This window comes from Columba livia, chromosome 3, assembly GCF_036013475.1.
Source record: "Columba livia isolate bColLiv1 breed racing homer chromosome 3, bColLiv1.pat.W.v2, whole genome shotgun sequence".
In the NCBI taxonomy this organism is placed as follows: Eukaryota; Metazoa; Chordata; class Aves; order Columbiformes; family Columbidae; genus Columba; species Columba livia.
Window position 1 is genome coordinate 37,506,847 of NC_088604.1, and position 26,213 is coordinate 37,533,059.

At 41.7% G+C, this 26,213-nt stretch overlaps 1 protein-coding gene and 1 long non-coding RNA gene across 4 annotated transcripts in view; one reads left to right on the forward strand and one right to left on the reverse strand.

The window, feature by feature from the left end:
* The window catches only part of LOC135579006 (uncharacterized), a 28,471-nt gene extending 26,554 nt beyond the window's left edge, over nt 1-1,917 (reverse strand). Inside the window, exon 1 of the long non-coding RNA XR_010471230.1 lies at nt 1,781-1,917. This is a non-coding gene — a long non-coding RNA (uncharacterized LOC135579006). The remainder of the gene's footprint in view (nt 1-1,780) is intronic.
* NT5E (5'-nucleotidase ecto) lies at nt 1,489-25,932 on the forward strand. 3 transcript variants are annotated; one of them, XM_065056490.1, is made up of 10 exons: nt 2,043-2,167; nt 3,315-3,396; nt 6,927-7,149; nt 12,429-12,617; nt 15,792-15,989; nt 17,413-17,564; nt 20,321-20,429; nt 21,225-21,374; nt 22,915-23,115; nt 24,522-25,932. In XM_065056490.1, exons 1-10 carry the CDS (start codon nt 2,160-2,162, stop codon nt 24,677-24,679), a joined length of 1,470 nt encoding a protein of 489 aa, XP_064912562.1. In that variant the 5' UTR covers nt 2,043-2,159; the 3' UTR covers nt 24,680-25,932. The 3 variants fall into 3 exon arrangements, with proteins under 3 accessions (XP_021139675.2, XP_064912562.1, XP_064912563.1); XM_021284000.2 differs by lacking the exon at nt 3,315-3,396 and having other exon boundaries at nt 1,489-2,167; XM_065056491.1 differs by lacking the exons at nt 2,043-2,167; nt 3,315-3,396 and adding an exon at nt 3,666-4,231.
* Nucleotides 25,933-26,213: the final 281 nt, after the last annotated feature.

Consider the following 26,213-nt stretch of genomic DNA (forward strand, 5'->3'; position numbering starts at 1 on the left):
TGAAGAGCAATCCAGCAGACCAGCCATGGCACATGACACTCAGTTGCACAAAGAGTCATCCAAGACAGCCATATGAGGCTGGCAGGTACAATGCAAGTCCTACACGAGATATTATTTTCTGGATGGAGACCTGGAGACTACCAAACAACACCAGCACTCTTGTTTAGGTGATGAATCCCAGGCAGCATGCCTAATTTAGTGTGACCGTATACCCCTCTAAGTGCCAGTGACTGTCCTGGCAAAATTTCCATCAGCCGTAATGAAAGCTTAAGCAAACTACAGCACATGTAAGCACCTACTTGTGGACACCTAAGCGTGTCTTGGCTTTGAACTGAATTCCGGCCAGGTTGCCAGCACAGGCCAGTGGAAGGGGGAAGCGTAGCCAAAGGGGATGCGAAAAAGAGGAGAGAAAGCACAATTCCAGTTTTTGCTAGCACAGTTCATGCCATTAGGGATTCCGCTGTGAGGGGTTAGGCAGTGCGCAGTACAATCATTCAAGTGAATGAGAAGATACCACACAGCTGTTTTAATTCAAGTCACATATGGGAACACAGGGACAGTGGAGCATAGCCGTCACGGAATAAAATACAGGTTTATTCACTTTCTAGCCATCTAAGGAAACAAACAGACCAAATGAGTTCAGATTCCATCTTGCGGACTTTGGGTACCCAGGAAACTGGGGCATGACATCATCCAGTGGCAAGGAGACAGCAACTTGTGCAGCGTCTGTAATGCTGTAAGAAACCATCACTTCTCCACACTGTGGAGAAGCTTCTGTTGTTAAGAATAAAATTGACCAGTCATTGCTTACAACGCACGATTGTCCAAAAGTTGAAAGTATACAGAAGTTACAGCCCTTCAAATGCTAATTTTCAAAAATTTCTCACTCCAGATAATTTTGTCATTTAATAGTGGTAGAAGCTGTGGACCCACACTGTGAATGCATGACTTAAAGGAGCAGCTGAGGCCACCAGTCACTTTGATTTCCCAAAGCGGTGATATCCCCACCAGTACCCCTAAAGAGTTGTTTATTTAAGGCGTTGGCAGGTTTTCCCCTCAGCGTGCATATGCCAAACCGCAAATGAAAGCTTAGCATTTAACCACAGAAGGAAAGTCTTGAAAGCAATTCGTGAATCTACACTAAAACCACCACAGCTATAATTAAATCAACTCTTAAAGTAGCGTAACTCTTAGGGCTGAAATAGCACTCTATTTTAAACATAATTGGAGAAAGAGGAGAAAGGTTGAGTGGAACCCTTAAACCAAACATTCTCATCTGAAGGTTTGGAAACTCCTTTCAGTGTACTAAACATTCACCAAGGCTTCCTGCAAGCATTGGAGTTTGTCCTTTCACTACTGGTTGAATTTCCATCTCGATTGACCTCCACCAGCAGGTTTAAAGACCGTCTCCAACCCGACAGCAGCTGTGCTGTGCTGAAGGACAGCGGTGGGGAGGACGGGACAGCTAGGGTTGGGGTGTCCGCGGGCGCGGGACAGTGCCCGGAGCTCGAAGAGCCCTGAGGACCGGTGCCCAGCGGTGTCAGCCGCCCAACAGCCCTGGGCGGCCGCCCCAAGCCCTTGCACACGCCCAGCAAGCGCGGAACACCTGCTGCCTTTGCCGCGGGCGGGTCACAGCCGCTCATCCCGCGCAGCTGCAGCGCGAACGCGCAGTCCAGCTCAGAGGTTCCGTGGGGCGGCGCGCAGCTTGCGCGGATTTCCCGGCGGCTCCCCCGCTCCCCGCCCCGCCGCTCCCCGTTCCTCTTCCCGCGCTGCCACCTACTCTCCTGGTCGCGCTTCCGAGCGGTCCCGCGGAGCAGCGCGGAGCTCCCGCGCTATGGCAGGGCGGGCGGGCGTGCTGTGGCTGTGCGCGGCGGCGGGGCTGTGCGCGGCGGCGGAGCTGCGGCTCACCCTGCTGCACACCAACGACGTGCATGGGCGAGTGGAGGCGCAAGGCGCGGGGACGCGGAGCTGCGCGGGCGCGGAGGGGACGGCGGGCTGTTTCGGCGGCGTGGCACGGCGGGCGGCGCGGGTGGCGGCGGAACGGGCCGCGCACCGCAACGTGCTGCTGCTGGACGCCGGGGACCAGTACCAGGGCACGGTGTGGTTCTCCCGTTTCAAGGGCCAGGAGGCGGTGCACTTCATGAACCTGCTGCGCTACGATGCCATGGTAAAGTGGGCCGGGGGGGCGGCGAGCGGCGCGGTGAGGGGGCTCCCCCACCCTTGTGTGCTGAGTCTGTTCCTTCCTTTCCTCCTCTCCTGCCGTTTTTTGCATAGCCGCCTCCTTGAATGCGTAGTGTTGCATCAGAGAAGGCTGCAGATTTACAATGAGGGTGGTGAAACACTGGCACAGGTTGCCCAAAGAGGTGGTAGATGCCCCATCCCTGGAGACATTCAAGGCCAGGCTGAACGGGGCTCTGAGCAACCTGATCTAGTTGAAAATGTCCCTGCTCAGTTCAGGGGAGTTGGGCTAGATGAGCTTTGAAGGTCCTTTCCAACCCAAACTATTCTATGATTCTAAAACTGTGGTGAAAGGCAGCTGGGAGGTAAGTAAGCAGAAGGCAAGCAAGTGCTTGGTGACGGGCACCTGTCCAAATGAGGTTGTGGGCTTAAAGCTCCACAGGTACCCCGAAGCCGGGAGCTGGTACCAAGGATACACAACAGAGAAGACACTGATGTGTGAAAGAGCTCCCCTTGGGGGAGTCAGGGGCTTGGGGTGGGTGCGGAGCTGGGAGGGCTTTGTTGGAGAGGGGTCAGCGGATGCATGAACCTCTGTGAGCAAGTGAGCCCAGCAAAAGGTGGGCAAGGAGCCTGTCCTGCGACAGAGGAGTCAAACATGGCTAAGGCTTGCAGCCCACCTTGCTGGCTTTGGTCCTTTAGGAAGGGACAGCTGGCACATGTTGACAGTGCTGTTTTGAAGGGTAAGGACATTTAGGTTTCATCAGTCCCACTATGGTCATGTCCAGTCCCACGAGACCTGCAATCATTAGGGTATGTAAGAGGCTGTGTGCAAGTGGCCCAGGGATTGTAGCAGCACATCTTGAGGGAGCTCTCTGAGGTGGTGCCAGTTCCACACCTGTATTCTCTCTCTTTTGATTGTCTGAGTGCTGAGAGGAAGGTAGAAGAATTTGAGACTGATATTTGGGGATGTCACATTTAAATATTTTGTCTTAGTGCAGTAGCCTATTAATATATAAAGAATTATCTAGGCTTATTTTGATTGCATAGAAGCCCAGAAAGGAGGGGAGATATTAGTTATGTTTGAGAGCAACTGCTCTTTCAGAGTGACTCTGTGTTTATTTCGTCCCAATTGACAGTTTGAGGAGAAGATCTTCCCTGTGTATCACATCCTCTGTCTTCATCTCTTTTGCTTTCTCTGAAAGGACTGCACTTCCCCAGGTAAAAATGGCTTCACCCATTTCTTCCCTCTGCCTCAGAACAGCTACAGAAGGGAAGGGGATGGTCCAGTTCACTTTCCTAGGCTAAACAGACTTCATACCAGACAGACAGGTCTGTGAAGGATGCTGCTCCCTGTTCACATGGCCTAACAAATGATTTCTTAATCATAAAGCTAACATTCATAGGCTTTTTCTTCCTGGTGGTGACAGGCAGGGGTGTGTGCATTCAGGACTCATTTTCACTGAGAGCACTTTGGAGTTCTGCAGTTCAGAAATAGCTCAAGGTGTTTTTTCCTACCTTTGTTCCCAAAGCTTGCTGCTGGCTGTGTTTTGTCAGCCTAGCATTTGCTGGTTTGACTGGTTCACGGGCAGGCTGGGAGCTTGTACAGTTCCTGATCATATCATGAGAAGAAATTCTTTCAGGCAAAATCAGCAATGTTGAACCAGTGCTCAGTTTTAGAAACACACATCTGCTGACTGTTCAGGAGATCCCAGGAGCTTTTTCATCAGAGTAAGATTAAAAAATAATTCCACACCACACTGTGGATAACCAGAGGCTTGTACTGGATGCTGATGCCTTAGGTGAAATAGTCAACCACCTGCTTTCTGTGGAGGTGCTGCATATTATAATGTGAATATCGTCAATGGATGGAAGGGGACAGGATAGACTGAGAAGCTACAGAGACTTCAGCACCTTTCTTTGCTGCCAAAGAGGCTGAGGACAGAGTTGCCAAGTGTTGAGCAGCACTGCAGCATCCATTTTGATTCTTCTGTCCATGGACCGTGAGGACCATGCGGTGGGGATGGTGGCCTGGGGTAGTGTCACAGGGAGCAAGGTAAGAGCCACACAGCAGATGGGTGAGTTAACGTTTCTTTAAGCAAGATTTGGGAAGTCACATCCCTAACAGAAGGGGTGGGGATTACTGAAATGGTTAGAAGTGAGGTACAGGAGGAGGATTACAAACAGGATGAAGGAGGGAACATGAGTCATAGAAATTGTCACAGGATGGGGGCAGGAGCCATAGGAGGTTTTAGGGCAACCTGGCAGTGTTAGAGGTTTGTGCCACAAATAGGACAAATTTCCTTTTTTAGGTTTATCTTTTTTTCATTTATGCCCGTTGTCACCTCAAGTCTATTTTCTCCTATTTGGCTAGGTATCACTTTCCAAATTTTCTTGGCATTAGCCTTGTGTTTTGGTGAAATTAAGATCAAGATCCAAATTAAATAGTGCAAAGGCAGTAATTGGAGGAGTGACAGAAGTCTAGTTTTAAGTTGCGGCCTTCTATTAATTTGTATCCTAATTTTGAAATATTTTTAGCCTGGTTTCTTGTGAAAAGGAGGATTGTATGATCACATGCTGTGTACATGAATATTTCTATTTTTCCCTCCCTCGTGCTTTACACTTATGTCGGCCAATGGATTTGGGTTTGGTGAATGGGTATTACACAGGTACAGGATCCTAGAAGCTCTGGGTGTAAGAGTAGTTTAGATAGAGTACAGGAACCCCAAGCAGTCCACATTCTCCTCCCCAAAGGAGAAGCTGCATCAAAAATAAAACTGTATTATTAGCCACCAGTGGTTTCTCATGAACAAGGGACTTTATAACCACCCACACCATGGGAAAACTTTTGATCAAAGCTTGTATCCTAATGGATATGAAATAATCCAAACACAAGATGCAAAGCCAAGAGAAACAAGGTTTCATAAGTGGTTGGTTGGGTTCTTTTTTTTCACAACAATCTAATGGCAGTTACATCCAATTCAAATTTTTATTTCATTTTTTTTAGGGGGTTTAATTGCATATTTAGGAAGAACAGAAGGCATACGCATCAGCCACAAGGAAATAGCTTGTTACCATTCTGAGATACTTTACCAGTTTGTGGACACCTTTTCAGGACATCAGTTAGCATCAAAATGAGTTTCTTTTAGAGTGTTATTATTTTTTTTTAATTATTATTTTTTTACAGCAAATTAGGTTACAGTTAGAATAATGTCAGAAATGGAATATAGTTGGAGTGCATTATGTCTTCCCAAGACAAGATTTTCTTAAAGATAGTTCTTGGTTCTTTTGGAGAAGTGCTGCAGCAGCATGCAGACAATTTGCTCCATCCTTGGGGTGTGCCTAGAGTTCTCACTAGTGTCAGCAAGTGGTTGCCAATGCAAGTTACTGCTGACATCCTGATATTTCTACAGTCATTGACTTACCTGCCTGTGGGGATCAGAGGAGTCAGAAGTCTTTGTCTCCTCCAAAAGAAAGACTCTGCCAATCAGTTGATGGAAATACTAAGCTTCCATGCCTGTAGTGGCTTCAGAGTCCTGCTTGGGTTGGAATGTGATCAGGGTCAATATCTGTTTGGGGAAGAAAAAGTTGCCACAAACACATAGGGGCTGTTTATCTAAGTAGAGCAGAGATGTGTATAAGGCTTCTTAGACGATGAATGTGACTTTCCCTGCTTAATCTTCAAAAATTATGAACATGCTTTTGTCTCGAAGAGTTGGCCCATTGGCTTTAGCACCCCTTCATGCTCCAGATGACACCTGGAAACTACCAAGTTATGCTATTACCATGTTTCCATAGATACATCTTTTCACTTGCTAACATCTAAATATGCTACAAGTTTCTTGCATGTATTTTGCTTCTGTCAAGTTGCCATCTGTGGAGATTTTGCCGGCTATTGCTGAACCTGCAGGCATGGGCATGTAGCAGCTTAGGCTGAGCATGAAAAAGGAACAGGTAGGAGAAAGTTCCACGGTCCTTGAAGGGAAGTCCATTATTGTCTGCTTAAGCAACCTACAAGAACTAAAATTTCTCATCTTGTTAATAAATCAACTTGCTAATGAATCAACGGTCCTGCTTGTTTTGTGCAATGCTCTTAGTGCTTCACAGTGTCATGCACACACCTGCATGTGTGCACACACACCTGCTGTGGATTGTCTATGGAGTGTCTCCCTGGCTGATAAACATTAGAACTTGTACTAGGTAATGGTATCGATCACAGCTAGAAAATTATATTTTCTTGTTACATGTTAGAGCACACAAGGACTCTTAGTAAATGTGAATTAAAGATGGTAAAAAAAACTATAGTCCAAGCACAAGCTCTTAAAATACATGTTTTATTTAAAGGTAACAAATATTGGCATTTAATATTTTCTTCAGTGTTTTTTTAAACAATGTATTTTCTGTAGACAAATTATACATATTTTTTGCAGTTACTGTTAATTGTCTTTTGCAGTTACAGGATGAAAAACAAATGGGTTTTAATTTGGTATATGATTACAAATACTTATTTAGATAGGTTTTAGATTTTGACTTTCACATCTGTATTGATATAAGAGTGTGAAAAACAAAAACCTAAACCAGAATAACGTTCCTGTGTTTGTGAGAAACAAGAATATGCTTGTTTAGACATGAGAGGGTTTTCTTCCCTAGAACACGGACTTTTTCTCAAACATACCTTGTGTATAGTTTCTGAGAGTACTCAGACTAAATATTGGAGGTGTGGTTCTAAATTTTCTTCTTGCTTTTCACAGGCTTTGGGGAACCATGAGTTTGATAAAGGTGTGAGCGGATTATTGGATCCTCTTCTTCAAAATGCTAATTTTACAATCCTGAGTGCAAACATTAAGGGGAAAACCCCATTGGGGAATGAAATGATGAAATACGTTCATCCTTTTAAAATAGTACATTTTGACTCAGAATCAATAGGAATTGTTGGCTACACTACAAAGGAAACTTCTTTTCTTTCACAGCCAGGTATGTTTTCTTTAATAGATAAGTTTATATCCTTTGTTACTACTTTATTACTTGCCCATTTGTTTGAATACAAAGATGAATGTTTTCATCTGAAAAGTGAGCATTTTCTTGTTTTATCAGTATATACTTGTACTATTCAACTTTGTAACTGCCTGATTTTTAAACTGGACAAGATTTGTTAACATTAAAAGCCATTTTCCTACAGACCTGAATTATTTAGCATCACTGAGTTATCTAAGAATATAAGAAGGTCAGTGAGATTGCAGGAGAGCTGCGGGTGGGCACCTTCGGGCTTTTACTGTTGTGTGGGTTTTTGTTGTTGTTTGTTTTGGTTTTGTTTTTATTTATAGTCTTTTACATTTTATTGTTATTTATCCATTCAAACAAATGTTAAAGCATGAATACAGCTTGTTTCTCAACTGAAATGTGTTCAAACCAAGACATTTCTGTGTGTTGAAATTTTGCTCTTGGATGCCTCCACGCTCAAGCCCTAGGAAAAGGAAGGAGAGCTTCATGTGTATTTTTGAAGAAGAAATTGCCCAATATGTTTTTAGCCTCTAAAATATTTCCAGAAATTAGACTACAGAAGGAACACCCATTCAGCTTTTACCACAATTGCTTCATTCATGAGTAAAATTAGAATTGATGAGGAAAAAGACTTCTCAATTTCTGGCTATTTTTTCCGACATTTCAGGGGTTTTGGTTTGTTGAGGTATTCTTTGGGTTCCGTGTTTTTTGTTTTGTTTTGTTATTTGGGTTTATTTTTTAGTAAAACAAAATAGGCTACTGGAATGAGAAACACATTTGAATCAGCTGTTGGAGATGTGAGTCACTGCCTGCTCAAAGCTCAGCCCTTGCCTGACAAAATCAGACTTTCTTTCCTGCTCTTTGTCGCAGGGATGCCCTGAGCAATGTTTTAAAACTTCTTCCATACTGAAAAAGGACTTCATATTATTACTTCTCTTTCCATTGCTTAGTAATAAAGAAGTTGTGGATAGCTTTCTTGAGAAAAGGAATATTCAGTACTTTGAGGAAGTATTAGAATATAGAACTGTTCCTTCAGTGCTTTTTAATTCCTATACTGCATCTTTAAATTATCAGGAAATGGAATTATGAGGTCAGAATAGACTTCTCTACTTCACTCCTCTCTTACAGTGATGTGGTTTTGGAGTCCTTTCTTTTTTTTTCCATCAACAAAAGAGAAAATTGATCTGTATTTTCTCTAGATAGCTGAATTTCACCTGTGCTTGAGGACATGAGGGTAGATATCATCTAACATCACACTAAGTTTGAAAATGGACAGACAACCAATATTGTTCTTCATTAAGGATTAATAAAATAGATCTCCGCTCCTCTTCCAGACAACCATGTTAGGGCATGGTAAGGTCATGGTTAGGACTGGTAAGGTCATCAAATTAGTTTTCTTGAAAATAAATATGCTTGAGGAAAATTCAGATAGTATTGGAATGGTTATCTGAAGCATTTAAATGCATTTCCAATAACATCTAGACATCATATTGAATGCCTCAGCATGCTGGGACATGATGGAGACCACGACTAGAAAAAGCTGTGAAAAGGGAAGGGTTGGCAGCTCCACAGATGCAGCTGAAGCAGCCCGGGGATGAGTGTATCCCACAGTGTGACTGAGCAACATGCAGGACAAATTCTAAGAGCAACATTTATAGTGATCAGAGTTTTATAGTTTTCTGCTTTGCCTTCTCAGCTTGTGGAGGGACGTTTGGAAGCTTTGAAAATGTGAATTCAGGATACGTTAATGTAACTCAGTGACTATGTATAACCCGTGACCCAGCAATCCTTCAGGCTGAGAAAATCATGGCCAAGGTGGGTCAGTGGCAAAATAGTTATCAACCTAATTCCCTAATTCAATGAATAAGATATGTTGTGAATTTTAAATTCAGCCCCTTGCTTATCTCTACACACTTCTAGATGATTCAGTTTTCTCAGACTCTGCAGCAATTGCCTTGGCATGCTGTACACTCTTAAAGCATTCTCAAAGCCAAATAGGAAGGTTGAAAATGCTGAAACATGTGAATTCTTACCTGACTGCTTCCTGTGGAAATCTTTTGTGAGTATGATTTCTTCTGTTGTTACATAAGTTCCACAGATTTATGAAATTACAACTTGTACACTTAGCAGTCTGCTTAAACCAGCTATCAGCATACTTGAACAGATTGTAAAGTCCCTAAATCTTAGTGTTTCCATTGTGAAGAAACAATTCATCTCTGCTGAGGGTACTGTTAATGTTACTGTTTGGAAGCCATAGGAATAGGGAACTCTTGGCACAACTCATAGATTACAGCCAGTTGGCAGTTTTTCTCAAGCTCTCCTCTGTGTCACTGTATGCAGCTATCTCAGCTGAATGCCCAGCCACTTTTTCCACGTCCTGCAAGAGTTGTTCATAACTTGGCACATAGAGTTGTCTACATATTGGCTTTGCACTGATAATCCATCTTTCTAGTGTTTGATGGTACCAGCTCATGTGCTTTAGTTCTGCAGTCACATTGTAAACCCCACAAGATATTTAATGTCTTTATCTGTCCTGAGAGATGCTGCATACAGGCTCAGTGCTGTAAAATAATGGATCTCATTTTGTCAGCTGGCTTTTTTTACAAAATAGAAACCCGAAGCTGCTTACCCTACAACCCTACAGGCAGCAAAATATTTACTGAAAGTATCAGCTTGGTCAGTTTTATAAAATGGAATTTTAAATTCCATTTATTCCACTTTATTCTGGCTAGCTCATGTAATATTTTTAACATGCGGCCAGTTCTTTTTCCTTGTTCATTTCTAGAACAGTTTGGATGTTTTATCTAAAAATCAACCCCATCTAAAAAGAGGAGAGGATGTCACATCAGTTTAATACCTTGAAAGAGAAGGAGTACAGTTAGGTCTTGTTTTTTCCCCTGGTTATGGAAGTAGGTTTGTTGTTTGGTTTTGTAGAATTGGTGATTAATAATAGTCTGTCCTTGGCATACATGTAGGCTGCAGTGGCGCAGAGGGGAACAGAGCTGGTGCTGGTGGGGAGAGCTTGGTTATCACAGGCCACGTGGCTGCATCCCATGGGAGAAACTGGCCTAAAGGAAACTGCATGCTAGAGCAGCTCACCAGTGTCTCACTCTTCCTTTAGAGAGCTCAGGTCTCTTTCCAGAACTGGTCCCCACACTGTGGTGTGCATGGCCATTGTATTGTGGTCCATGGGTAGCGAGATAAGTGTGCAAAGCGCCTGTGCTCAAGGAGCATTTCTCGAAATTAATCTTTTGCCCATAGTTGTGCATAAGGCCCAGCTTCTGTCAAGCACAAGGATGTACAAAGAGGGGACTGAAGCTGGTGGCTTCCTTCAGCCTGGAGAAGGAAGGCTAAGGGGGAACCAAGTGCAGTCTTCCATTGTCCTAAGCGGTTTTATAGAGAAGACAGGGACAAACTCTTCCCAGGGGGGCACAGAGAAAGGATAAGAAACAATGGGCTCAAGTAGTACCACAGGAAATTGTGGTGGGATGTCAGGAAAAAATTTGTCACGGTAAGAGTGGTTAAGCCATGAAAGAGGTTACCCAAAGAGGTTGTGGAATTTCAGCTTGCTTGGGCAAGACCCTGAGCATCCTCATCTGGCTGCGAGTTCCTGCTTTGAGTGGGTTTTGGAGTAGAGGCCTCCGGAGGTCCCTTCCAACCTCAACTTATGACTCGCTGGATCTAAGAAGAGGTTCACAGGAAGAAAGTGTGTGCACACACTGCCCAATTCACTGTGCAATGTGCAGTACAGAGATTCCCTCTGGCAGTAACAGAACTATTCAGTGGGTGTGGTGGTGAACCACTTTATGTAACCCTCTTTTATCTCTTGCATTGTAGCAGCTTCCTCTTCGTTTCCTGAGACATTGTGCACTGGATTGTGAATTCGTTTCAATCCTTCCTTTGTTATGAAATAATGTAAATCTCTTGACTTTAAAGGCATCTTTCAAAATGGTTTGATCAAAAAAACTCTGCAGTAAGGAGATGAATTAGGTAGAGGGGGAACTGGTAAAAATGTTACTTGGTTTTCTTCACCAGAAAGTTCAGGATTACAGTTTGTTGACTGTGTTCTTAAACTCTATTCTTAAAACTTTGTCAAAGAAATGAACCTCTAACATAGGAAGTCCTTTTATGCAACCTGGAACACTTTGCCCAAGATAAAAGTGCACATTTATCTAGTGCTCTTGTAACTGTTGTGTTAGAATAATTTCAGCAGGCACAGAAACCTTGCGGAAAGACTCTGAGTTTCCCAACATTGTGGTCCGGAAAAGGTTTCTCCTTTCCAGACTTTCCGTTCTTTATGTTGTCACTTGAGGATGGTGGTTCAGTTGTGTGCTGTGTTGGTATTACCGAGAGTGGTTCACATTAGGTGAGTTAATTTGTTTAAGAAGGCAATTTGGAATTTAGTGAAGGACTTTGAAGAAGCTGCTGTTTAAAGCCTCAGGGGTGGGGGGAAGAATTAAATGAGTGTGGAGTAAAAAAAAAAGAAGTTTAGCTTTGGAGAAGGCAGAACATGTCAAAGGAAATGGCCTCAAGTTGCACCAGGTTTAGGTTGCATATTAGGAAAAAAATTCTTCATGGAAAGGGTTGTCAGGCATTGGAACAGGCTGCCCAGGGAAGTGGTGGAGTCACCATCTCTGGAGGTGTTTAAAAGGCGGTTAGAGGAGGTTCTTAGGGACATGGTTAGTGCTAGAGTTAAGTTATGGTTGGACTTGATCCTGGGGGTCTCTTCCAACCGAAATGATTCTATGAAACCCACAGAATTAAGTCTGTAGACAGCTCGATGATCCTGAGAGTGTCTTCCAATGAAATGATTCTATGACTCTATGAAACATAACTTGGGAAAGAAAAAAGTCTTTATAGTACAATACAAGTGTTTATACTTAAACACTTACCAACGTATTTAGTTTCCTTTCTCTAGTTGAAGAATAGAAGTCATTCAATTTTTGGTCCCACAATTGGTGTCTCTGCATTTTTTTTTTGAGTTAAACTTGTTTAGTATAGGCAAGTACATCCAGCTCAGTGTAGGAATGTTGTATTAGTCTAAGCACACACGTGTTTCTGAGAGACTGGAGAACATCAGATCAGGGGCTTGAACCAACAGAGCATTTGAGAGCCACAGATGTTCAAAGTTCCTTTAATTATACAAAATAGTATACAATATGAACTACTTTTTTAAACTAGTAATTAAGGTAATTTGTAAATACATTCATGTTTGTTCTTTTTTTTTTTCCTTTTTTTTTTTTTTTTTTAAGGAGATGATGTAATCTTTGAAGATGAAATTGAAGCATTGCAAGTACAAGTGAATAAACTTACTGCTATGGGAGTGAACAAAATAATTGCACTAGGACATTCTGGTTTTACTGTGGACAAAAATATTGCCCGAAAAGTGAAAGGAGTGGATGTTGTAATTGGAGGACATACAAACACATTCCTCTATACAGGTATTTTACTTCTTACTTAAAGTGTTGCTTCTAGAGCAAAGCTGAAACTGTTGCCCTTTAGACTCAAAGAACTTTCACAAATATAGTTTACTGTTGCCTGTACTGGGCCAGATTCATAGTTGGTACCCATCCATAACTTCAGCTGGTGGCATCTTTCAGAGGTTGTATTGAATTATTTTTGAGATGGGACAACCAAGCATGAATACAGTATTCAAAGTGTGCATCCATCATGGGTATAGACAGTGGAATCCAGATTCTTTTGCACAGGCTTGTTGGTTAATGCCTGTAGAACGTTCGTGCTTCAAAGTGGTAGCTGTAGTAGTCAAAATGCTTTACTGAGTGCGGTTCAAAGACATGCCACTGTTCACAATGTAGAATTGTGATCTGAAGTGCTCCAGGAGCTGACATACCTGAGTTCATCTCCTCTCTAGATACGTAGGAGTTCACATTCACATCTGTTGTCATCCCTGTGTACCCTGCTGTCAGACAAGACTAGGTGAAGCTGTTCCATCTCTCCCCATTTGAAGCTTTTCAAGATTAAACAAGGTGAGGGAGAGCACATGCAACAGGATTCTGCAGTCTTTGGGTTTGAGACCTCAGATTGGAGTGGATTCTGGTCCCTTTTCCAAGGCCTGTACTGCTTTGATAAAACTAATCTCTTATTTTTCTTACCTCTCCAGTGATAATAAGAAATAAGAAGCAATATCTGAGGGATATATAGCAAAAAAGTGTATCCACTTATTTAATCAAAATATGTTTGAATATGGTCTGAGTCTATAATTTTTATTCCAGCTGCTGAGAAGCACTTGCTAATCTGTCCAGGAACACCATGAGTGCATTTGGGAACCATTCCCTTCCGAGTCAAAGCCATCAGCCAGCATTCGCATGAAATAGCCACATCTGCAGAGGTGATTTGACTGCAGAGTAAAACACTTAAAATTAAGTGTCTCTGTGCGTTTATGTGTACATTAAAGCTATAATCTCTCTTTTAATTCAAGAGATGTAATCAATAACTGGCAGCAGCATTTTGGAAAGTGTTTTGGCTCAGTCTAAGAGGAGATGTACCAGTTGGTCAGCCGGATCTCTGGCTGTCCAGGGAGCTGAGAGACATACCTGTTGCTCATGCAGACACCCACAAAGAGATACCTTAATATAAAGGTCTAATCTTGGACTAGTCCAGCCTATCTGTCTCTAAGACATTGGCAAATCTCCAGTGTACCCACAAATTATGTAGCAAATGTTGTCTTGACTTCTTCAGGTGTGCTTTGGGTTTGTAGAACAGTAATGGTAGCTTTAGGTTACAGCATTTTAGTTGCTTGTTTTCATCAGAGAGAGTGTTCTGAAAATGTAGCGTGTTGGCTAAAGCAAGGTAAGAAAATAGGTTCTGCAGGTACCCTGTATGAATTTGTGCATTTGTAATGAAACAGCATCAAACACTTTGAGATGTGTGCAGGAATTCTTTGGGGATAAGATGTACTGAAAAGTCTTTTCAGAAGGAACACTTCTATCTTATAATGGAATAATATTGTAGTGATAATTAATTCTGCAAGAAAGTATCAGTATCAGGAAGTGTTTCTTCAGAAAGCAAGAAATGAATAAGGCTGTGGCCAAGCACTCAAGCCATGTGCAGCTGATGCAAACTAAAATGACCAGAAAGCCAGTGCTCCATTCATTCAAGGGCTGCACAGGGGCAATGGATCAAAACTGATTCCTTTTTCAGTTCAAAAAAACCCAAAGCTGTTTTTGTGTGCATAAATCCTGCAGGGTTCTCTTTAGCTGAAGGATTTCTTAAATTCTTCCCAAAATAAATATCAGATAGTGAAGAGGCACCACCAGGAAACCAACTCCATCAGCCAGGCTGAAGGTAGAAAAACCAGTTCTCTAGTAAATTTGGTTCAGCTTGTTGTTTGTTACAGCCGTTCTCCCTGGAGGAGTGGAGGGATTAGAAGTAAACATGCATCGCATTGGAGTTTTAGAAGGAACATTTATCCTGTTACTTATCCCAGGATTTCATATTATATAAACAACTGTAAATGGAAGGAAACCGGTTGTTTCGTGTGCAGTGGAAGTGAAGAGCCCGCTTTCCTCCAGACCCACGTTCCTCTGGGCTTGCTCCCTGCCGCCCCAACCCCGCTGGTACCCCAGGGCCGGGGATGCCACCGGCTGTGGGACAGGAGCCAGCAGCAGGCGCCGGGGGCCTCTACAGCAGGACCTGCCACACGTGGTGCCTTCCAAAGCCACCCTGCCTTGGTCTGTGCTGACAGTGGGGTAGAAATACTGATGGGAGTAACATAGTGGAGTGATACTCAGATAATACCATCAAGGAGACCGGGAGAAGGCTGGTACCCTTGAGGCAAGAGCTTTGCTGTGTAGTTTTCTTGGCCTCTTCCTTCCCCTGGCTTGTTTTTAAATCCTGTGGTAACCTCTGCTGATTGAGCTGAGATCTCTTCTCTCTGTAAGTACCATGCTTTAATCTGTCTGTTTCCAAGTCCTACATCCAATCACCCTTCAAACTTTGCAGGTTGATAAGAGTTTTAAATCTGTGACCACGCAACTCCAATGCTAATGAAGTTTGCTTTTGCAGAGGGTTTGCAGCCTGTCTGAAATTTTGGAGGTTAAGTTTGATGTAGTAAAATGAAATCAGTTGGGTGTATGCACAGATTCACAGATTTGCTTGTAGGTATTCTGACTGTGTATTATCAATAAAAATAGTTCAGACTTTTTCATATCAACAATTCCTATGTATATTTTAGTAACATTCCAGTTTTCTGTCTGATGCAGAATAATGTAGTGTGAAGGCTTAACAATAAATTTTCAGCCAGAGGCTGGTTTGTGTGCATTACTGAGATTGAAATAATTGGAATGAAATGTTCCTTTGTTGCTGTTGTGACATGATGTCATGGAGGAGTGTGCTGTCACAACTTAAAAAACACTGTGGCAGTTATTACAGCTCATGTCCTGAAAACAACATTGTCTCTATGAAATAACATAACTGAATAATCAAATGTGTGCTTCTCGTCCAATACAATACATTCATTGCTGTTCCTGTTTAATATCCTATTTGCCTTTTTTTTTTTTTTTTTAAGGCTGAGAAACATTTGAAATGCCATTCTAATAATTCCTTGAAGGTCACATGAGCTGAAGACGTGCTTTATACATCCTTGTTTCGTGCAGGCACCCCACCCTCTACCGAACGGCCAGCTGGCCCGTATCCATTCATGGTTGACTCAGATGATGGGAGGAAGGTGCCAGTTGTACAAGCTTACGCTTATGGAAAGTATCTTGGCTACTTGAATGTTACATTTGACAAGAAAGGAAATGTAGTTGAAGCAGTTGGAAACCCAATTCTGCTTGACAGCAGCGTTCCTGAAGGTATGTGGACCAGGCATTTGAATTTGCCTGCAGCACTCTGCTGCAATTCAAGCGTTATTATGTTAAATACACAGTACAATGTCAAAGAAGAATCAGCTTTCTTCCTGAGCTTGCAGTTCTCTTCTGTGTAGGGTTCAGGCTGAGTTACTGTTGTGCCCGTTTTCCCCTGTTTTTCTTTCTGAACGGTGGCCTTTGAACCAGCACAAATTCAGTGTATCTTTTTGTCTATTTTAAATCACTGATAGTCTTTTTGCTAGTAACTCAGGTGACACATTACCTTAACATTTAACAGAGCCTGTTTTAGCTAGTGCTGTAATTAGGATCTTAAAGATTGTGGGGACTAATTTACACAGTCATGCCAGGGGCTGGGTTCTTCAGAACAGGGTTTATAAGGAAAAAGAACGAATACTCTGGCAAAGTGTAAATATACAAACCCCGCAGCTTGTTTGCAACACCCCATGTGTTTAATGTTTCAGCTCTGAAACATTTAAAGAGCTGGGAGGGGGAAAGTCTCTCTGGTGCTTTCTATTCATAAATCTGAGCTCACTTACCTGCTTTTTGTTGCCTCTGAAACTACCTGGGGCTGGTTCTCTAGTCTTTGCTTCTTGTGCAGCATTTGCTGTATGAAGCTCTGAGCTTTTATCAGACTTTCTAGATTCCACCAGAGTATTTATAAAATAAATCCTTTGAAGAGGACGTGTTCATAGATATTCTTATCTACAGTGTTATTCTCAGTGACCTATTTATGTAATGAGATGATGTAAAGGAACTTCACATTCTCTCTCTGATGTCAGTAAACGTAAAAATTCAGATAAAGAGGTGCTTTTGTTTTATGAATGTTGCTGTCAGTTATGTGGCAAACTGCTTAAAACTAATAGCTGATATAAAACAGTTGAGGCATTATCTGTCTGTATACACAAATACCTTTTATTTTTTCTGAAAGAATGAGATTTGCATCTGGCAGGCAGATGTGCATAGAGCATTAATTTCTATAAAGAGTTTATTCCTTTACATTGATATTTGAGCTGGTATCCATTTTAGCACTATGTTAACAGTGAGGAAACTATAATTAGGAAAAAAGATATGTGAAATAAAGACCAAGGTCACTCATATATTAAAAATTCTTGTATAGAAGCTCTCACCTATCAAGGCAGGTGCTAGAAACTCCATCAGTCAGAGGTTAGAACGGGACAAAATAATTTTAATAATAATTTTAATAATAAATTAATTAATAATAAATTAATAATAATTATAGAGGAGATAACCTTGCTGTGGCACAGGAATAGCTTGTACACTGATCATCCCATCCTGCCTGCTCCAGGCTTTGTTCAAAGTGAGTGTAGATGCCGCGTTGCTTGAAGAGCCTTTATGGAGATATGAGATACATGCAATGCTTATTTTACACTTTTATACTACTTCATAGATAAGCACGTTAAAGAAGAAGTGGAAAAATGGAGGAAAAACCTGGGGAATTATTCTAAAGAGATTGGAAAAACTAGTGTTTACCTGAATGGTACAAGCCAAGCTTGCCGTTTCCAAGAATGTAACATGGGAAATTTGCTTTGTGATGCCGTGGTAAGACGTCGCCACCACAGGTGGCAATCACACCTCAGTGTTACTCCTGGTATTTCCCTGAAGCTGTTCATCCAGTCCCTCTGATTGCTTTCACCATAATACTTAAAATGATTCTCAATACATGGGCTAATTTCTGTACTAGATTAAGATTTGGGAATTCTGCATACAGTTCTACCAAAATTGCAACACCTTGCTTTTTTCTTCCTGCTAGACATTTATGTTTTTATTTGAAAACATTATTAAATGCTTTAGCAGTTTTTAAGCTTAAAGAAAGTAACTTTGTAATCCTTCAGAAGTCTCTAGATTTTCTTGCTATACTTTTTGTCTTGGGAGATTAAATTCTACTATAGTGAAATTGATGTCTCTAGACAATCATCTCCAACCATCAGCAGATAGATGGGTTGCCCTTCATGGTCTTTGCATTACCCATTTTACACTGGCTTTCCTGTCTGCTACCAAGCATTTGGGAGTATGAAGGTGAAAAACAGGCCTTCCTGTGCTGTGGGCTTTCATATTTAGAGTTTTCCTGGAAAATCCAGAGGTTGGGAAGTGTGAAAGATTGAACAGTTGTACTGCATCAAAGCAGAAGTCCAATGAGTTCAGTGCTGCTTCTCCCAGCAGTAGCCCAAATCCTCAAAAAAAGGTTGACAGACCCAGGTGACGTTTTACAAAGCACTTAGAGGAACTCAGATGTAAAGTGGCTGTGAAGTTGCTGACATCATTGTGTCAGCTCTTGTTTTAAACTGCTTTTATGCTCAGGACTGGAGAGCTGCGAGGGTAGCTCCACAATTTAAAAGTACTTCTGTGGGGAACTGAGGAACTACAGATTGGCAATCCTGATAGCCGTTCCGGGCAAATTAGTAAATTAGAGTGTATAGTTCAGACTGAAATTGGCAAACAGAAAAAAAAAAATCCATTTGTTGATTAAGTAGGAGTTATGAATTTAAGAATATCTTATGGATCTGGCATCAAGGAACAACTTTGATCGAGCTGGAGCTGCAAAGCATTTACACAGCTACAAATCAGAGGCTGCAAACACTGAGCACAGGGGTGCAGCAGAGAAGCGGCACATCTGGAACAGAGGACAGGACCATCCATCCCAACATCTTGTCTCCAAGAGTGACTAAGGAAGGATGGTGAGGGAAGAGCTTACACCTGGACAAGCCTGTGGAGACCTGGTACTTAAATGTGCCCCCATCTACCACCAGTTTCCAGCTCAAGGACTTCCCAAGCCAGAAGTGGTGTTTACTAGCTCCTGCTGGAACTTCTCTTCCCTGAGCTTGCCCCTTCTCCCTTTCACCACCTTCAACATTCACAACAGCGGTGGCAGCGTGTTCCAGCGCTGACCTGCACATCCTGCAGAGCCTTTGCTCTTCTGTCTGTGTGCAGCCTGCTGCCCACTCGCTGGACGCCTGCTGGAGGCCAAGGAGTGGTTCTTGCACTGGAATGGAATCACAGAATGATTGGGGTTGGAAGGGACCTCTGGAGATCATCTAGTCCATCCCACCTGCTAAAGCAGGTTCACCTAGAACAGATTGCACAGGAATGTGTCCAGGCAGGTTTTGAATGTCTCCAGAGACTCCACAGCCTCTCTGGTCAGCCTGTTCCAGTGCTCTGGCACCCTCAAAGTAAAGAAGTTTCTCCTCAAACACTTGGTACCTCTCCAACCTTTTCACACCACTCATGATTTTATGGGTTTCTCACATATTTTCCTTCCATTGTCTCTTTACCAGGTCAGACAGTCCTACCCTACATCATCATTCTACGTTCAGAAACCTTTCCGTGTCTTTGGCCATCCTTGTCACCCCCTCTGAATCTTTCTTAGTTTTTTTATCATTCTTGAAACACGAAAACACACTGATTTCCCACCCCATCTCCACATACCCCTCTTGATTGTATAGACTTCTGTGATGTCCTTCCTGCATTTCTCTCTTTGTGATGCTGAGGAGCCATAACCATAGTCATTCCTTTATGGAAACCAGTCCATCCCTTCCATTACCCTTTTTTCTTTTCTCAGTCTTTTTCCTGTTCTACTCATTTCCGAGGATTAACACTGTCGTGTTGTCATCCTTGCGCAACTGAGTAAATCCCTGGTCTCCGTTTTCTTTACTATTTAGGATGCTGCAAGTAAATATTATCTTGTCCTTGGATTTTGTCAGAGTTTTGCCATTGTTGGAGACATGTTGCTACGCAGAGGAGGCTTTTGGGTCAGATCTAGTATGCCTGTTTCCTGTTCCTCTGCTCTTGTACATCTTTCTAGTTTGCTGAGACCATTCCAAATATTAAAAGCCTGTCTCAGAGAAGTTGCAAAATCTTAATTCCCTGGAACATACAAGAGCTAGATTAATTTATACATTCACCTACATGTTTTTAATTTACAGCTATATCAAGTTCCTCTTAGTTTCCCTGTTCTCCAATTATGCTCAAATCATTTGTCTTTACTACAGTCATTGGAATAAAAAAAAATAATCCTTCCTTTGTTCAGCTGGCCTGGTCGTGTCATACACACAAAATCAGAGAGTTCTAGAATTGATTACAGAAAAAGGCAAATATATTAACAAAGCATAATACTTATCGTGTTTTGCTGTGGGATTTTTTAAATAATGCAGTATTTTACAGTGGGGCTGAATGTAATGTCAAAGAAGATATAAAACTTTTCTATATCTGTTTTCAGTCTCAGATTGTGTTGGATGTAAATTTCCAGAGCCTAAACTAAGTGACAATTAAAAATCAGTTTAAACATTTTACTTTGGTAGCTTTATGAGAATGTCGAACGTCCAGATAAAACGTCATGGAACCATGTTTCAATGTGCATCCTGAATGGAGGTGGGATACGGTCACCCATTGATGAACAGAGCAATAATGGTATGTAAAATTACAAGCTGAAGGACAACTTTATCATGAAGGAAGAATGAAGCTATGACACAAGCCAGAACCCAGTGTTAGGTCTGGGATTGTTTTGATAGGATTTGCACAGTGTTTGGAAGAGATTTCAAAATCTCTCAGTTACCCATCATTAGAGCCCAACTGCACTCCGGCTGGCATTAATAGAAGCTACTGGTATTGTTTGTACACAGTGCTATTTATCATTCCCTTCCTTGCTGCCTTGGAACAAAGATGGATAGTGGATATTTCTTCACCTCCTACTGTAGGGGGGTCATATGGTATGGTCGCTGGGAGCTTCTGTAGTCCGCTGTAGAATAAGTGAATTCTGGCTTTTCCGAATGCCAAGGTTTTACAGTTCTCATTTTCCTGATAATGCGTGAATGAAAACTGAAAACAAACAGGGTTTTTTTTTTTTTCATTTTAGTTAAATCTTTCTGTGGGTCTACATGAGTAAGTCTTAAGCAACTGGAAAAAATGCCTTAGTAAGAATATCTGTTTTTCTTTGTCTTAGGTTGGTGGTTTGTAATCTTCTAGTAGACTTACTTGAATAGCAATACCTGCAGTTACATCAAACTCAGATTTATTGGTCTTGATACTTGCTGAATGGTAAAGGTGCAGGTTCTTTGATTGGGACGATATATGAGATCCTCACCTCCACTGCATCTTATTTTCTCAAATCGTATTTGCCATGTTTCTTGTCAAAAATGTACAGTCTAAGTGATCCTAAAATAATATTGTAAACTTAAAGGTGTAAATAAAGTCTAATTCCCCCAGGTAGCATTACTGTGGAAGATCTGCTGTCTGTTTTGCCATTTGGAGGTCGTTTTGATCTGGTAAGGGTAAAAGGCTCCACTCTGAAAGAAGCTTTTGAGCACAGCGTGCAAAGATACGGACAAGGAACCGGTGAGCTGCTGCAGGTTGGAGGTGCGTTTTCTCCCTTCCTCTTCTCAGTTTTCCAAGCCAGCCATCCCTTCTGTTGCCTTTGTTTGTGTTACACCTAGAAGTCTCTTTAAGAATGGAAATCCAGTTGGCCGTACATCCAGTTTATCCTGCATATGTTTAATTGGGCTGCTGCGGCACATGGGCCATGGCGGTTCTTCTCAGCAGAGATGGGATTCCCAGTTGGTTTCGTAACCCATAATGGCAGCAGTTTAACACTTCAGTTAACTACAGGAAGATATAATTGAGTATAGCTACAACACAGCACCAGCTACAAACTCATTTTCAGTTCTTCACTGGCAGCCTACCTGAGACCCCAGACTGGATCGCTCTGCCAGCTATTGCTAAATTTCCGTTTAGCACAATGATTTTGTGCCATTGTCTAATGATTGCTGGCAGTTTCAGAGTTAGTCCAAGTGGCCTGCGGAATTAGCAGAGTGAATTTCTAAATATTTTAGGGATGAACAGTTAATATTAAAAACATACGTGTTTCTTGAATTGCAGCTCCCTGTATATTTACCCAGATGTGTACTAGGCTACAGTCATGTTTACTCCTGGTCTCTCTGTAATGCAGTGCGGATTTTATTGTTTATATAGCAGAAGAACTAGCCTTCAAGGCGGGGGCTGAGGGATTTTTGCCCCCTTCTGCTTTTCCTGCCGTGTAGCCTGGTGATGTGGTCACTACCCTCCATGTGATCTAGAGCCCCCACCTCTGAAGGACACAACCGATGACTTGCGCACGGTTCACCAGTCAGTTACCAGGTTCTTGGGTACCACTAAGATAAAGCAGCAGCAGCCCTTCTGCTTGCCGCCTCTCACAGGGGAAAGAAAAGAGAAACTAAAAAAAAAACAACAAATGGTAGCTCTGGAAAGGATTCAGGACAGAGATCCAGAGCAGGAAAAGCGCTGGGGTTGGAAAAGCCTCTGTGCTTCAGACGAGCTTTAGTGGTTTCCTGATCAGCAAATTCTTGGCAATGGTGTTCTGGGGGCCTGACTCTCCCCAGGCTTTGACTGAGGAAGGTTCACAACTGGCAATGTTACTTCTCTTGCAGCGAGTATAAACCACAATATTTGGCCCTGGCATGGCTTGATTTTTTCAGGATAGTACTTATTATCCATAATAGCTGCTAAGTTAGGGTGGCTGGCTGGTTTTAAAATAAGTCATTTCAGCCAACAAGACAGTGGAATGAGAAAGCGTATGACTGCAAAAATAAGGGAAGCTATTTTTATCTTGCAGTATCCTAATCCCAGGACTAGTAATTTCCTACTGGGGAATAGTGATGAGAACAGATGATCAAATAAGTAACTGAGGTGGGACGGTACTTCAGCATTTCTCTAATCTCCTGAATTTTCTTGGATAAATGTTGATCACTGTGCAAAGAAAATAGGTTAATAACTGGTATCACACCGAACAAGATAACCTCTCCTAAGCTAATTCCATTGAAAATGGTGGAGGATGCTGCTTCTAGTCCTATATGTTCAACAGGACCTGCACCAAGCGGCATTCAAATGTCTCTCTTCGTAGGCATCCACGTGGTCTATGATATCTCCAGAGCCCCGGGAAGCCGAGTTGTGAGCTTAGAAGTGCTTTGCACAGCCTGCCGCGTCCCAGCCTACGTCCCACTCCAGATGGATGCAGTATACAACGTGACACTTCCATCCTATATGTTATTTGGAGGAGATGGCTATCATATGCTGAAAGACAAAAATCTGGGATACAGTAAAGGTAAGGATGGGCTCCAGCAGGGTAGTGGACAAACAGTTCCTAAAAGTTAGAAGATCTTTTTATGCTACAAGTCTCAGACTTTTTGCTTTTACTGGATTGCTAGTTTTGGTTGTAGCCAGTAACTATATTCTTTTTCAGTTAAATCACGACAGTTTCAAAGAGCACCTAAGCTTTTTCAATTCAGCACTGCTTAGAAAACAGTTCTGAGATCATGATAAACTAGAAAAAAAGGAAAAAGCACACTATAGAGAACACATGCTACGCGTACTGCCTTGCACTTGTACTCAGTACTAAGCAATACATTCAGAAGAAAGGTGCTCTTTTCTTTAGACCTCAAGCTGCCACTGAGAGTGCAAACTGTTAGAAATGCAGCATGCGTACAAGTGACATGTACATCTTTTAGGACAAAGGGAAACTTGAAAAAGTTTTGAAATTGAAGTTCTTTCTGAAAACACAAAAAGGATGTAGTACTGTATTTTTAAAAAGTCCTCTAGGCACACATCATGAAGAACTTTAATTTCATATGTTCTGTTTCTGGATGGTAAAGGCATGTTTTTACCAAAAAGAAATTTCCTTTTGGACCTTTGTTAATGACTGGGGTTTTTTTTGTTCTACAGGGTGTTTCAGTTTAAAGTGGATTCTCACACGTGGGATTGGTGTTTTTAATCAAATCCAGTGTACAGCTTGTAAACTGGGGACAGGGGCTGTATTTTCCATTGAATAGCTCTTTATTTAGAAATAAATTAATATAGAGAAGAGTAATTAGGAATAATGAAAAGGAACAACTTGAAAGGTTGTAGTAGTCCTGTCTAGCCGAGGAGCAAAACTATAAATTAAGATGGAGGTGTTGCACTTGAGGATCATAAGAGCTCCGGTAAGAAAGGGCTCATAAGACATGGGTGGTTGCATTGACTCAGGGGCCCTTCCACTTCAGAAAATCCAGATCATATTTTGTGTGTACACAGCAGAGTACAGACTAGAAATTATTCCTAAAAGAGTAAAGTTAAATTTGAAAATGTTTAAGTGATGCTTTACCAGACCTATAGCACTCTACCCCAAACAGGTGGGAGACTATCTCAATCTACCTAAATCTGATGGGAAGTTACAACAGAAAAATGCCAACGCAGAAGTGACACCATGCGAAGAGAACTTTTTATAGTAGAAGAAGAGTAGTAACCAAAAATGCAGGCTACAAACCACCAGAGATTTTTATCTGTGCACAAGAAATGACTCTCCACCCCCCTCCGCTGTCTTGACCACAGGCTCCAATTCCAAATAACAAACCCTACAGAACAGTTTGCTTTAAAACTTGACCTAAAACTGCAGGTTTTGACAGGTTCTTAAATTTTGGTTGAGAGCTTGGCTGCTACAGAGAACACTGCATCTTTTTCTGTTTGTTTGTTTAGGTGAAGCCGATACTGAGGTGGTTTCCCGTTACCTCCAGAGAATGAAGAGAGTTTACCCAGCAGTTGAAGGTCGAATCAAGTTTTCTTCTGGAAGCCTTATCGAAGGAAGCCTTACACTGATTTCTGTATTGTTCACTGTAACATTATTGCATACTTGATTTTTGCTCACTATCTTCTCATTTAGAGGAAGACAGGAGGAGAGATGGTGCTGTCAAAAGGAAAAGAGAACTGTTCTCTTTTCTTACACCTGAAGATGAGTGTTTCGTTTCTGCATGCCAACAGTAAGCAGCCCAACCAATTGTCTTTTATCTGGCAGAGTCATTGAAGCACAGGGTGCAGAACTCGTAACTTCTCTTAGTTTGAATCAGCAGGTACAAACTTGGATAACCCACAATTCAGTTTGATATTTCAAGAAGCAAAGTATCTGTGAAAGCAAAGTATCAGTGAACAGTAATGCTCCAGCATATAAAAAAAAAAGACTGAAATGGGATATTTTTTTAACTTGTCAAATTCTTCTAGCTGAGTTGATTAATAACCTAATTCCAGTAATGTAAATGAGCTTCTAAAAATTGATTTTATTATAGGATATAATGGATAAATGGATATATATAATGGATATATCATTACCTTTCTTTGATCTCTGCTCAGGGTTAAAACTCTCAATCTAATAATTCTACTTTGCTTCCAGTCATATTTATCATACATACTCCAATGGCTGGAAGAGCTGGATTAAACTCAGTATCATTAAAAGCATGAGGTCCATGTACATGCAACTAAAAAAAGTCTTTCTATTTTACTTTTGAAGATGCAGCATCTCACTTAGGTTTTCTATTAATAAAGGATGCAATGAAAGCTTGATTTGATTTTGATCAATTCTAACAAATTGAGAATATATAAATTTCACTGTTTAATATGACCAGTTTGGGGACTCTATCTAGAGCAAGAACACAATCTAAGACTATATTTATGTGAAACATAATTTTACACCTTTTTCCTCAAGACCAGAGCACACGACTCCTGCCCATTATGCTGTATCAGCGATGTGTTACATACATATGTTGGCTCCTGCAGCACCCTGGCACTCTCTGGAAGCTGCCCAGTAAACAGGGTTTTTTACAGCATAACCTGGTGTTATCATGATTGTGATGATAACTCAAAAGCCTGTCTCCTCTACGGGAAAGCTGTGTGTAAAAAAATATACAGCTATAAGAGAGAGGCTAATGAGTGCAAATCAGAAATTTGATTAAATGCTAAGTGTACATTTCTGACACGTTTTCAGGAAGTGATTGCTTATAAATGAGTACAAACAATTACTATCTTTCTAAGATAGTTCACATCTGGAGTTTTGCCCTAAACTTGTTGCCGTGTTGTTTATTGCTTTATTAAACTGATGCTACATGTTTTGAATAAACCTGCTTTGTTTTTCTGGAAACTGCACTACACTCCTTTTCCGACCCAAGCTACTCACCTCTTAAATTCACTGCACCTGCAGACTGCAAGGAGAAGGTGCATTAAGATAAACACTCAGTATGCTTCAATTTCAAGACCTCCTTAGTTTCCACATAAATTCAACGGCTGTGCATGAAAAGATCTGGACTACATAGCTGTATTGGGTAAGTGGTGTTACAGCAGGGAGGTAACAACTGACCTTGATGCACTACTATTTATAACATGGCATTGCTGATTTGCCAA

Coding starts and splice junctions, on each gene's coding strand:
- NT5E (XM_021284000.2), top strand. CDS start 1,835: ATGGCAGGGCGGGCGGGCGTGCTGTGGCTGTGCGCGGCGGCGGGGCTG. Junction 15,990..17,412: donor TGACAGCAGCGTTCCTGAAG/GTATGTGGACCA, acceptor ACTACTTCATAG/ATAAGCACGTTAAAGAAGAA. Junction 23,116..24,521: donor AAATCTGGGATACAGTAAAG/GTAAGGATGGGC, acceptor TTGTTTGTTTAG/GTGAAGCCGATACTGAGGTG.